The 13,100-nt window shown below is 41.1% G+C and overlaps 1 protein-coding gene and 1 pseudogene across 1 annotated transcript; both read left to right on the top strand.

Moving 5' to 3' along the window:
* Positions 1-2,478: 2,478 nt before the first annotated feature.
* Positions 2,479-11,619, top strand: LOC143883287 (acidic endochitinase-like; annotated as a pseudogene).
* On the top strand, positions 7,046-7,982 carry LOC143883286 (uncharacterized). Its single transcript, XM_077386631.1, has one exon. It carries the CDS (start codon positions 7,061-7,063, stop codon positions 7,688-7,690), a length of 630 nt encoding a protein of 209 aa, XP_077242746.1. The 5' UTR covers positions 7,046-7,060; the 3' UTR covers positions 7,691-7,982.
* Positions 11,620-13,100: the final 1,481 nt, after the last annotated feature.

Here is a 13,100-nt window from a genome sequence, read left to right as displayed (position 1 = left end):
TTTCATAAATGACAATGGGAATGATAGAATGAAGGGATTCCTCGCAAAAATCAGCTCCAAGGGCGCCCCTATTGGTTGATTTATGCAAAGTCAACACGCTTTCCACTTTTTTAGGCGCATTCCACTTTTTCAGGCGTTGCACCTTGCATAAATCAACCAATAGGGTTGCTCTTGGAGCTGATTTTTGCAAGGGCGCCCTTCATTCTACTATGGGATTTGCTGGCATCCATCGCAAAAGGCTTATCGCGGCTGGTCCATTGCAATTCACGAGGTGGCTGGTCTGAAGTGCGACGGACCCGCTACAAAAAGCCTTTTGGGACGGACGCTAGCAATTCCCTTCTATCATTGCTCAAATGACAAACATAGCCCTAAATTTGGTACACGCAGCAAAGTAAGTAACAGGTAACAGTGGCTGTTTGGGACACTCCTAAAACAAGCGCGCATGTCATTATATATGAGAAAGACAGCCTAACAGCCACTTTTCCTGTGCGTACCATGTGGACATGATCTGAGTCCCTTCATCTGTTCAAGACCACTACTTCAGTTTGTTTCCATTGACCTCACCTCTGTCCGTTCGACTTGGAACTAGAATCATATGGGTCGTTTCATAACGATCTGCAAGATCAACGGTCTCAATTACACATGCATATCGTCCTGTGGGACCCCCAAAAATTCTTGTTGGTATTGATCCTAAAGTGATTTGTTAATGGATTTGGCCCATACCCTTTCATTTTGTGTCAGAAATTTCTTCCCTCGATCCTTCAACCCTACAATTTAGAAGTTTTGCTTTCGAGAGAAATTCTATAAAAAATGTACGGAAAAATACACTTAGACCCGCTGTGGTTTCTGACACATTCAACTTAACCCCTAATGTTTAAAAAGTTACAAGTAGACCCCTTGTGGTTTCAATTTGTGTAAGGTAGACCCTCTCAGTTGACACATTCAACTTAGCCAGTCAAAAAACACAGTGGGCCTACATTGTTTGGATGATCCAAAGAGTTCATTTGACGGGCCCTGACATAGATAGGGTGTGCTAAAAAAATCAGCTCCATAGGATCATCCTAACCCTTCAGTCTGTGGACGAACCGTCAACTGAGGGGGCCTACCTTACACAAATTAAAACCACAGGGTCAACTTGTAACTTTTTAAACATTAGGGGTTAAGTTGAATGTGGGGTCTAAGTGTATTTTTCCCAAAAATGGAACTGAATAAGACAACTCTAGCTTAGTCAGGAGATCCGGCATAAAAAAAAAATGAGAAGAAGCAAGCATGAAAGCTCAGGTGGCATTATATGCAAAGCTCTCATTCAGATGCAAATAAGTTACGTTTTATTAGGATAGATTCATTGCATGCGATATAAGGGTAGTTACTAGTTAGGATGATCTAAAGCCTCTGATTTGAGGAGCCTTCATTAATTTGCTACCAAAAAAATGGGCAAAGAATCGAAGGGCTAGGATCATCCTACGCCACCCTTTTCCCTTTTCGGGGCAGCCTATCTTACAACGGGCCCAAATAATTAATGGTTTTGAATTTTGAATCTTTGACAATGCATTCATGTGGATCCCACTTCCTCTTTGAGCTGTACTAGACCCGCACCTGCATACACCATATAAAAACTCGCATTAAAGATGGTTAATTCACTTTTGCTCAGTGCACATGTGGCGTATCAGCCTATGTGCTTGTGATCTGGACCATTGATCTAATGGGGCATCATAGGGTGACCAAGCGGGTCCACATCCAATGTCAATTGGAGATTTCATTCTCAAGATTGAGGAGTGAGAAAATCAACAGCCTAAAGAAATTAAAGGATGTCTTTGTTTACTAATGATTAAGGATTTAAGGATACGCAATCTTGACCACACGATGATAATCACAAAATTACGATGACAAATTAGGCACGTGGGTTAAGTCTTTGTTTTACTTGAAGTAAAAATTGAATTTTCTAACAAATTTATTTTCACTACAAAACATTTGATAACACGTCACTTGTGCCACGTATTTGTAGGACTACCTAGAGAATTTATATGATGACCGTGAAAACACGTGAAGTCTCAAAAAGTAGGTACGGCCCACTTTTTTTGATGATCCAAACCGTTCATCTGTTTGGGCACAACGTAAATAGGTTGTGCCCCAAAAATCATTTCCATTGGATGATCTTAACCCTCCGATCTGAACTGATCTGAATATGGAGATTTCCAAAAACCAAAAACCATTTATGGAATCTTCTACAGATCGGAGGGTTAGGATCATCCTATGGAAATGATTTTTGGGGCACAACCTATCTACGTTGTGCCCAAACAGATGAACGGTTTGGATCATAAAAAAAAGTGGGCCGTATCTGTTTTCCAGGACTTCACGTGTTTTCATGGCCACCCATCATATAAATTCTCGGACTACCTATAGCTTTCAGAAACATGTAAATACACATATCATTCTTGCAAATATTATTTATGGTAATCTTATTTTCCCTATCTCCAAATGGCCTCTAAGCTGGTGGACCATTTCCCAAATGTTGAGTGGGCCCAACCAAATGGCTGGATTAGGAGGCGACGTTTGACTTGGCAGCTTAAACACATTGGTTTTACTGTGTTAGTCTCCTTAGTAGACTCCTAAACATAATTATTATTTATTCCGAAGTCTTCAAGGCACCTCAAGAATTCCATATTTAGCAATATCCGTCCTTTGTCTCTCGCGCCAACTTCTCTTCCCGCTAGGGGTGTAAACGACTCGGTCAGGCTTAGCCAGGCTCGCGAGCCTTACCGAGCTCGGGTTATATTAAGTTCACACCCCTTATCTTCCTTGGACAGCCCTATCTAGTGTAATTTGACTACTTTTTTTACACTATGGGGGTAGTCCAAGTAACAAATGGGGTTCCAAAAATGAATTGACATATTTTGCCTCCCCCTTTCACTCCCTGAATAACCCTTTTAGTGTATATATTAATATATAATATATATATTTAAATATATTAAATTCTTAACGAGCCTTAACGAGCTGAGCCGAGCCGAGCCTGGCCTAAATCGGGCTCGGCTCGTTAAGGATTCGAGCCGAGCTCGAGCCGAGCTTTTTTCGAGCTGAGCTCGAGCGAGCTTTTTTCGAGCTGAGCTCGAGCGAGCTTCCGAGCCCGAGCCAAAATTGACACCCTTACTTCCCGCTGAAGGTTATTCATCCAACTCTACACCAATTCTTTTAAAACGTTTTCACAAACATGTCTCCAATGCTTCCAAATCACTGCTTGGCTACGTTTTATGGGCTTCACCAAATGGGCTGGGCCTTCGGGGGTTACCAATTTTACCTTATCCTATTCAAGTGTAAAATACGGGCGTAAAATTGTTTTTTCGCCCGTTTTATGTTGAGGGTGTGAAATTCATTTTATACTAAGTCTTTAACTTAAAAATGTGTGTAATCTTGTTTTAAGCCCCTTTTATCACTTCTGTTTAGGAAGCACGCCTTAGTGGTTTTACAATCAACAATTGCAAAACTGCTAAAGGGGAGTGGTCATGGTAAGCAAGGGGTGCACCATTTAATTAATTGTTATGTGCAAGCCACAATTTGAATGGCTTTTTTTTTTTTTTTTTTACTCTTTTGCGCAAAAGCCGTTGTTTGGTTGCTAATATAGGCATTGAAATTCCACAAAGACTACCACGTTTGTTTCCTAGTTAGTCATTCCTTATCTGCTGATGTGTCACCCTTGTCTCCTCCTAACTAAATCAAAGCTAAAATTACAAAAAAATGTGTTTTTTTGCTTCGATTACTTGGAAATGATGTTTTTTTTAGGGCGATCATATTTTCACCCCCCCTCCCCCGGCGCACAGTACGCATGTGCCCTCCTTATAACATGATTTGATGTCAAAAAGCATTAAAGTCGCCCGCTGTTCACATTATAAGGGGGGCGCATGCGTAATGCAGGGGGTGATATTTCTTCACCCTTTTTTTCTCTTTTTCTCTCTCTTTCCTTTCTCTCTATATTAGTAATGACACTCCCTACCATTACTCAACGAGGTTGACAAAGGTACCTTTTTTCGGTAGGAGATAAGCTGAGGGATTTAGGCTCCGGCCACTGCCCTCTGGGTTGAAGAACAAAGCCTTGACCATTAAGCTAGAGGCTCAATCCCATAGCCAAATGCTACATTCCACTATTCTAAAAGTTAAGTTCCTAGTAAATCCAATCCTTGTCTCCCACCACTATTAGGTAAATACCTGCAGCCAAAACCTAGCCTATGGGCCTTGACTTAAGGCTCAAAACACAACAGGGGCTTAAAAGCCCATTTGCTCTTCCACAATACGACACAAGCTATTACACTCCAATACAACGGCTCTACTAATAAAAAACCAACCGAAAAAACTCTATAAAAGTGAACTCCTTGACAAAGAGTTCAGCAACCAAATCTTAAAGAAAATGGCTAACAAGTTTTTCCTCATGTTCTTAATATCATCCATTCTCTCCGGCCCGTCATACTCAGGCACAATCTGCATCTACTGGGGCCAAAACAAGCAAGAAGGTGTTAGTGTAATTTTCAAAACAAAATTGTTTTTCAAGTATTTTATGAACAAAATGCTTTTATTTGATAAAAAGGGTTGCTTTTTGAGAAGTTGCTTTTGAAAGATAGTTCCACATCGGATTAGAGAAAAGTTGGAGAAGAGCTTAAATAGCTTTTCCCTCTTCTCTTTATTGTTTTAAATAAACAATGGGCTTTAGTCATTGGGTGGACCCGCGGGACGGTGCAACGCACCGTTCGCACACGCGCGTGCGCGGAGTGGGCAATGGGCTTTATTGGCGCTTTTTTAGGCGCACTTTGCACTTTCACTTTGCGTTTGGAGCCTTTCATTTTTTCAGATTTAATCTGGGCCATTGGATCCAGATCATGTTGGATCGGTCAAGTCAATGGACCTAATGGTTCGTTGGACGGCTAGTGATGATCGGGTGCGATGATGACCGTTAGATCGTGTCTCATTGTCCCAACGGTCATGACATCCAGGGGTGCGATCCGCACTGTGGATGGTTGATCTAGTGGTTACGGGGTTGAAAGGGTTTTTACACAACCCCCAGGATTGATCTGGACCGCAGAGTCGCGGATGGGCGCGATCTAACGGCCAGAATCAAGCCCGCTCTAAAGAGGTGCCCTGTAGGGGTGTGTTTTCAACAAAAAAGACACCAGTAGCTCTATAAAAAGAGCAGAATCTCACCATTGCAAAGAGAATTCGGAATCCACTTTGTGTGACTTGATTTTTACAAATTCAAGAGCCTTAAACTCTCATAAAAAAGCCTTTACAATTACTGTTTACAATTTTATTCCAGAAACAATTCTAGTGTACTATTTTCTGCAGAAACAGTAACTAGGGGTCTCAAATACTTGTTCCATTCTAAAGGTGATTCTTGGGTCTGTTTCCGTTTGGTGCAAAACGTCAACAAATATCTTGGTGGTCATAACACCAGGCTTCATTGTATCTTGTAGGCATATTCGTGGTACCCCTTGCACACTAACTGGTGGGGGCGAATATTGTCTTAAGGAAAGCGACATCGCGCCTTGAAGCATCTCATCTCTACTCTATTTCTCCCATCTCCAAAACATATTTTACAACAGAAGGCACCCTTGCAGACATGTGTGCCACCGGAAAATTCGCCTACGTGAACATCGCCTTTCTTGCCGTCTTTGGTAGAGGGCAAACCCCTCAACTTGATCTTGATGATCATTGTGATCCCTCGACGAACAGGTGCACCAGTCTATCTAAGGAAATTGGTGCATGCCAAAGGAAAGGCGTAAAGGTAATGCTTTCGATAGGAGGGGCTGACGGTAACTATTACTTGACGTCGTCGGATGATGCGAAGGCGGTCACACAGTATTTGTGGGACAATTATCTTGGCGGCGACTGTAGACACCCCATTTTGACCAGACCCATGTTCGCTGTGTTTTGTGCGAAACTCCATTCAATCCACCAAGGTACTCAGATCCAACCCCATTTTCCACGTTCCCCTTTTACTCCACTAGTGGACCCAACCCCACGTTGCATTCTCAAACTCCCATCTCAACAGCAACTCGAAAGCCCATTTTCATCTTCTATTAATACCCACCAAACCCTCATCGACAATCGATTTCTTCCATCATCGGGAAGGAGAGGGGTGAAACAGGGAATGAGGTGGCTGTCCATAGCAAAAACAGGGTCAAGTTTATCATTACCCCTTTTTGATTTCCCATTTTCTAACCGAGCCACCCCCATATGGGTTAAAGGAGTAGTCAATGTACACTAGTGATGGTTGTCGTAGAAACAAAGGGGGTCGAATATATGGTTTTCTTTCTCATAAATTCCGGTCGAACAGGGCATAAAAGGGAGAGATCATTTTTCATTTAAAAAAAAAAAGCTCTCATTTCAGAGCTCGTTTTGGAAAATCTCAGAGAAAAGAGAGGGTTTGTGAGAGAGCTTCTACCATCCCACCACTGGCGGTACTCCGGCCACATCTCCGACAACCCTCGGCCATCTTCTCCATTAAAGCCACCACCGCTTCCATCTAACATTTTTGGCGGAAAATACAGAGAAAAAGAGATCGGGAGAATCAGAGAAAGCGAGAGATAGATCTGGAAATGAGAATGAGAGATCTGGTGAGAGAGTGAAATGGATCTGAGAAAGGAATCAGATCAGAGAGAGAGGGAGAGGTATTATTAGCACAAAAAAAAAAAACTAACTTTTATCAAAACCCTAACTTTTCTTGTAAGTTTTCTCCTTCTTAGAGACCTTAGCCGCCTCATTTTCTGTCCGATCCGTCTATTTCCCGTCGAATCAGAGCTCACAGATCGATTTTTCATGCCCTAAACCCTCTATTTGAGATCTCTGCATAGTAAAACCGATTGCATTTCGTGGATTTTGATCGAATCTAAGCTCTTTGTCACCGGATCGGATGAATGCGAATAGATGCTGTCTATCTCTCAAAGAAAATTCAATACACTATTGAAGGCAAAATAAGTTTGGAGGATGCAGAGCTGTTGATTCGCTTTTTTTTTTTTTTTTTTTTTTTTCTATAAATTGGTTGTTTTTCAAAATTCCGAAGTAGAGATTTAAGTAAATGTTGGAATCTGAGCTCTGTTCTTCCCGTGTTCTGTCTCCTTGTCGGGAAGAAAGTGGAGATGAAGAGTTTTCTGTGCTTCCAAGGCACACAAAAGTTATTGTGACGGGTAACAACATAGCAAAGTCAGTACTGGTTGGGCTGCAAGGCGTTGTCAAGAAGGCTGTTGGCCTCGGTGGATGGCATTGGCTGGTTCTGAAGAATGGGGTGGAAGTGAAGTTACAGAGGAATGCTCTGAGTGTGCTAGAAGCTCCAACAGGGAATGAAGATGATGATGAAGACAATGAGTGTGATAATTCCTTCTGCAGTAGCTCTGACATGGGTGAAAAAGAGAATGATTTTTCTAGTATTGAGTTCCAAAAACCAAGTAAGTCAAGGGTCAGGCATGCAAGGCCGTGGATCTCCTCAGCAAAATCAATCAACCGAAGTAATTACAGAGAAGTCCAATCCAATGCCTATAAGCTCCCACAGAGGGTGAATTTGGCAAAGCTAGAGACAGCAGCCCTGTGGAGATATTGGAGACACTTTAACCTAGTGAGCATTAATCCCAATCCATCTAAGGAACAACTGGTTCATGGGGTGCAGCGGCATTTCTTATCACAGAGCAAGCAGGAGGCGCCCACCACATGAAAGAAGTAAAGAGATGCGATCTTAGACGGGAGATGTGGGCAAATTTACCACTTGATCTTTAGTATGAGATGGGATACACCCTCCTCGAATGGCTGTAGCAGTGGGTTCACTACAGCTCAAAGGGAAGTAGAGATCAAAAGGTAAATTTTCAAGTTCCAGTTTTCAGAATATAGTGCTGGAAATCTGCACTTTCATATTTTTGGGGTGTTTAAGCTCAGAATTATACAGATATACAAACTAGAAAGTTGTAGATCTTTTTCCATAGATAGGAATGCATATAAATTTTGTTAAATTTGGATAAGAATTGAATAAGTTATACTTATTTCAAATTTCTGTTGAAAAAGTGGGTTCAAATGGGTGGTTTCTTGTTTTTCGGCCACATACGGAGGGAATTGGCCGGGGATCCGATCATAAAAGTTTTAGGGGATGTTTTTAAAAATAATTTTTATGTTTTGTAAAACTTCCAGTTCTAAGTCTGTGAAGAGTTACATTTGATTTTTGTTTTTGATATGAGTGGAAGCCCATTTTCTGGCAGCAGAGGAGAAAATTGTGATTTCGGACTGTTGCCAGTGAAAATTAGCCGAAGTGGTAAACTAAAAAGTTATTCTTATATTTTTAATAAACAACTTTGATGTTTGTCATTTTTTCAAATTTTGAGTTCTTGAGGAAGAAAATTTTAAATTAGATTTCAGCTTTTTTTTAAAGTGAAGTTGATTTTTGAGCATTCCGTTTCTATGATAATCAGTAATTTTTTTAGCTCAAATAAGGTTAATTTTATACTTTTTCTGATTAAAGGTTCTTCAAGATCCAAAAATCTTAGGCTTGAATTCAATCATTTGCGATTCAAATCTAAAGTTTTGATCACTGTTGTAGTTCTAATCCCCATTTGTCATTAATATTTCTCTATTTAGAGTAATCTTGTTGAAATTAGTTATATAATCGTTTATACTTGTTGAATTTGATCCTAGCTCTGTGATTCCTGTGATCTTTCTAGAATTTATCGATCTTATAATCTACCTATATTCCAGAGGAAGAATGATCATGGAAGTATTCAGGATGGTATTTTTCAAAGTTTTAGACCTGAACCATTGATTTTATTGGCTTTGTGGTGGCTTGCGTGTCTATTTTGTCTCTTTGTTTTAGGGATAGAATCATAGAAGACTATCCAAGTCTCAAATAGAACACCTCCTTTAGGTTAAGGACCGACTTGGTCTGTTAAAAACCGTGCTTCCTTCTCTTTGCAGGGGTGATGAAGGCGTTAGCCTAAGCCCATTATTTTAGGGGACTTACCAAGTCCAAGTATTATTTTCCCTTCATTTAGAAAATTGTCTTAGACTTTTAGATACCTTGAAATCTTTGGTTCTTTATTCATTATGAGGGGCGATGAAGGCGTTAGCCCAAGCCCATCATTTTAGGGGACTTACTAAGTCCTAGTAGCATTCTCCCCTCTTTTATTTAGTAGGCTAGCCCAGCCTTTTAGATGTCTTTAGACACTTGTCCCTTCATTGCGAGGGCGATGAAGGAGTCATCCCAAGCCCCTCTTTTAGGAGAAATTGTTTAAGTCCTGTAGCATTCATTTCTCTTCATTTTAGAAGACTTTCCAAGTCTTTCAGATATTCCCTTCAGACATATTTCATCCAATTGGTGTTTCATTTGTTTTGTGATCATGCTAGTTTACTTGTTTGTGACCACGCTGGTGTACCTGTTTGTGAGCACGCAGTTTACTTGTTTGTGAATCACACATGTTTACTTGTCTAGCATCTTTATCTCGGAATATGTTTCGAACTACGTTGGCTTGATCCTCTTCCACGAGGTACGTAGTGCAGCTTGGGATCCACATCCCAGGTCCAGCCAAACTTTTAAAAATAAGCATTTTAAATCTTTCAAAATTACAAAAATCTTTCAAAATATTGTTTTCTTCGAAAAGATCTTCCTCTAGAGTTAGGAGCTTGTCCTAGTTAGAGAGTTTTTGAGTCGGGAGTTGCTCCCTCGTTCATTTGTTTGTTTGTTGTGTGTTTTATTTTGTTTGTGTTAGAGTTAGGAGTGAGTCCTACCTAGGAGTTTTACGCCTCTGTCCGGTCAGTTGGCGATCCACATCGCCAATTGATGACTAGGTCTAAGATGCGATAGATCCTACTGTTTTCTTCAGAATATACAGCCTAGCTACACATAGATTATAGGAACCACCTGCATTAGCTTAGGGCTAACCTGCATTTAGTTAGGACATATAGGGTGTCCTAAAATCTACAATCCATTGGAATTTAAATAATCACACAAGAAGCTTTAAGAACTAGTCCGGTCTTTTAGATCGAGTCTAGGATAGAGGTCTAGATGTCTTAGGCATCATAGCTTAGAATAGGTGCGAAGAACTACGTTGCCTTGATTCTCGTGGAGGAGGGGATACGTAGGCTTCTTTGGATGAACATCAGATCATCTAAAGACTCGGGCCTAGGTATAGATTAGAGTTTTAGGGTTGTATGGTATCGAGTCATTTTCTATGTTTTGCAGTGTTTTCTTACTTTATTGCGCAGACCTTATGCTTTTAGCTGTAGCATGCATGTGTTTGTTCATCAGAACTTAGACACCCATTAGGCATGTCACTTATAACCTAGTTATTCTCAGGTGACACTTTTATTTCTTTTATGTGTGTTTATTATTCCTCCGAGACATGCATGATTAGATAGACGTCTTCTCGGAGATTTGTGTTCCCATTTCATATGATTTTCGCCCAAAACTCTTCAAAATTATTAAGTAAATGGCATAAGAGACCAGGTGTTTGCACTTGGGCGGATGAGGTGCTCTTTAGACCTTCCGAATTCGTAACCAGGCACGAACCTTATTTTATATCTCTGGTTATCCGTTGCAACAGAGCATAGTATGGGATCCAGGGCCCATTTACCTTTTTCCTTGGATGGCGACTCTTCTTTGTTTAAGGTACGCCTCGAATCTGGGCTAGTCCCCGAATCGAGAGGTATCTCACCTTTTTATCGCCATTCATGCTGTGAGAGGCATTTCTTTCGAGAGTTCCTTGGTAGAGCTCTCCATTCACGTGGATGATCCATAGAGACTGTTAGCGCGTGGGGGCACGTCCCTCACTCCACCTCTCTCCCGGATCGGGGTCCACAGCGACTCAACTTCCCGGCCGTTCGGGACAGCCGTGCTGGATGGTATAGATTTTGACATAGAGGGTGGAACCACTCAGCATTGGGATGAATTGGCTAGGTAGGATGCATGTGCTTGTTAGAGGAATGGTCAGAAGGTATGGTGGGGCCTGTATTAATGGATGATCTAAAGCGTTCATTTTTTGGTCCCTGCCATGGATAGGCACACCCAAAAACAGGGCCCACAAATCAAAGAGTTAGGGTCAAGAAACGGCCCCTGATTTTGGATGCCACGGCCTATCCACTGCAGGGAACATCAGTCAGTAATGTATAGACTCACAAAACTGCATATATATAAACAATGTTACAGTCAAAACTGCATATAAACAATGTATGAATTATTGTGTCGTCTCGTTTGGAACAGGTTTATAAAGAGTTATAAATCACAAAAGAAGGTGTACCTAACAGCGGCGCCCCAATGCCCCTTCCCAGATACTTGGTTTGGCGGTGCCCGGTGCCCTATCGACCGGCCTGTTCGACTACATTTGGGTGCAATTCTACAACAATTATTGTGAATATAGTGGTAGTATTATCCAGTTGGAAGCTATATGGGATGAATGGACTGGAAAAATTCCGGCAACCACGATCTTCCTTGGCCTTCTGGCGGCCCCCAACGCAGGGACTAGTGGGGTCGTCCCTAGTGATGTTCTCATATCAGATGTTCTTCCTCCATTGAAGAAGAATAGCAAGTATGGAGGAGAAATGCTTTGGTCTAAATACTATGATGATCAGACTGGTTATAGTTCTTCCATTAAGATTCATGTTTGAAGCTTGAAGCATGTATTGAGATCTTTCAAGTGTCGGCTTCTTTGGTTGGTGTTTATGGTAATATGGAGCTTGTGCTGGTGAGCTCTAGAGTTTGGTGGGCTAATCATGTATCCATGCCTCTTTTGTAAAGCAATTAGTGTTAAAACGGAAACAATGTGTTCTCTTTCTTGCATATTTTCCTACACTGTAGAAAATGCAAAAGAAATTAGTTCACCTCTGCTGCCACAAAGTTAGGGGGTGCAACCTATGTTGCTGTTCTCAAATGCAAAAAGCCAGCCACGAAATGGCTTTATCCAAAATTGGCTAGCAAATCCCTCGTTTGGAATATAGGATTTTTCTTAGAAAAGGTTTGGAAAGGAAAACCATTTCTAAAATTTCCTACATGTTTTACACACAAAAATTGTTACCTTGGACCAACCTTATTCCATTTTTAAAACTAGCTGATAAAAACACTCCTGGTGCAGTGGAGCAATTAAATTGATGAGTCACCCCAATCTCCCATACCGCACATCGGGTGAGCCTAGAGCTAAAAAATAAGTGATGAAACTACCATGTGTAACCAACGACTTTAGAACGAATAGAAATGAGAGGAAGATGTGCTTTCATTGTAATTATAAGAAGATCATTCATGTGGAATTAGGCTATTGCCGAACCATGTTAGATTTGTCTCCCGTGTGTTTTGCCTTGTTGTTTCTTTACTGTCTTCTCGCCGGGGGCTATTTTGCCCAGCAATAAGAAGGAAAGTGAATGAGATGAGCCACTTTTTATGGCTCGTATAGTGCACAACTGCTAGCATGTTTTTTCTTTGGTATTTCTGTTTACTCCAACATTTTATTTGTGATTCCAACATTGTCAAGTGGAAGTTAATTGACTTTGCGGAGCAGAGTTATTCAGACATAATGTGAATCCAACAATACATTACTTCGTGGATTCCAATAATTTATTTCGTTTAGGGCACGTTTGGCTACTATGGATTTGTTCTTGTGATAAATCGGGGGTCTCCAACGGGAGATGAGGGTAAGGGTGTAAACGAGCCGAGCCGAGCTTGGCAGGCTCCGCTCGTTAAGCTCAAAAGCTCGGCTCGATCAGGCTCGGCTAGGCTCGCAAGCCTTACCGAGCTCGGGTTATATTAAGTTCACACCCCTCATCTTCCCTGGACAGCCCTATCTAGTGTAATTTGACTACTTTTTTTACACTATGGGGGGGTGGTCCAAGTAACAAATGGGGTTCCAAAAATGAAGTGACATATTTTGCCACCCCCTTTGACTCCCTGGATAACCCTTTTAGTGTGTGTGTGTGTGTGTGTGTATATATATATATATATATATATATATATATATATATATATATATATATATATATATATATATATATATAAAATCCTTAACGAGCAGAGCCGAGCCGAGCCTGGCCTAAATCGGGCTCGGCTCGTTAAGGATTTGAGCCAAGCTCGAGGGAGCTTCCGAGCCCGAGCCAAAATT

Source organism: Tasmannia lanceolata, unplaced genomic scaffold (genome assembly GCF_043159265.1).
Source record: "Tasmannia lanceolata isolate RefF3 unplaced genomic scaffold, GAP_Taslan_0.1 ptg000008l, whole genome shotgun sequence".
In the NCBI taxonomy this organism is placed as follows: Eukaryota; Viridiplantae; Streptophyta; class Magnoliopsida; order Canellales; family Winteraceae; genus Tasmannia; species Tasmannia lanceolata.
This window is presented reverse-complemented; position numbering and strand designations above follow the sequence as displayed.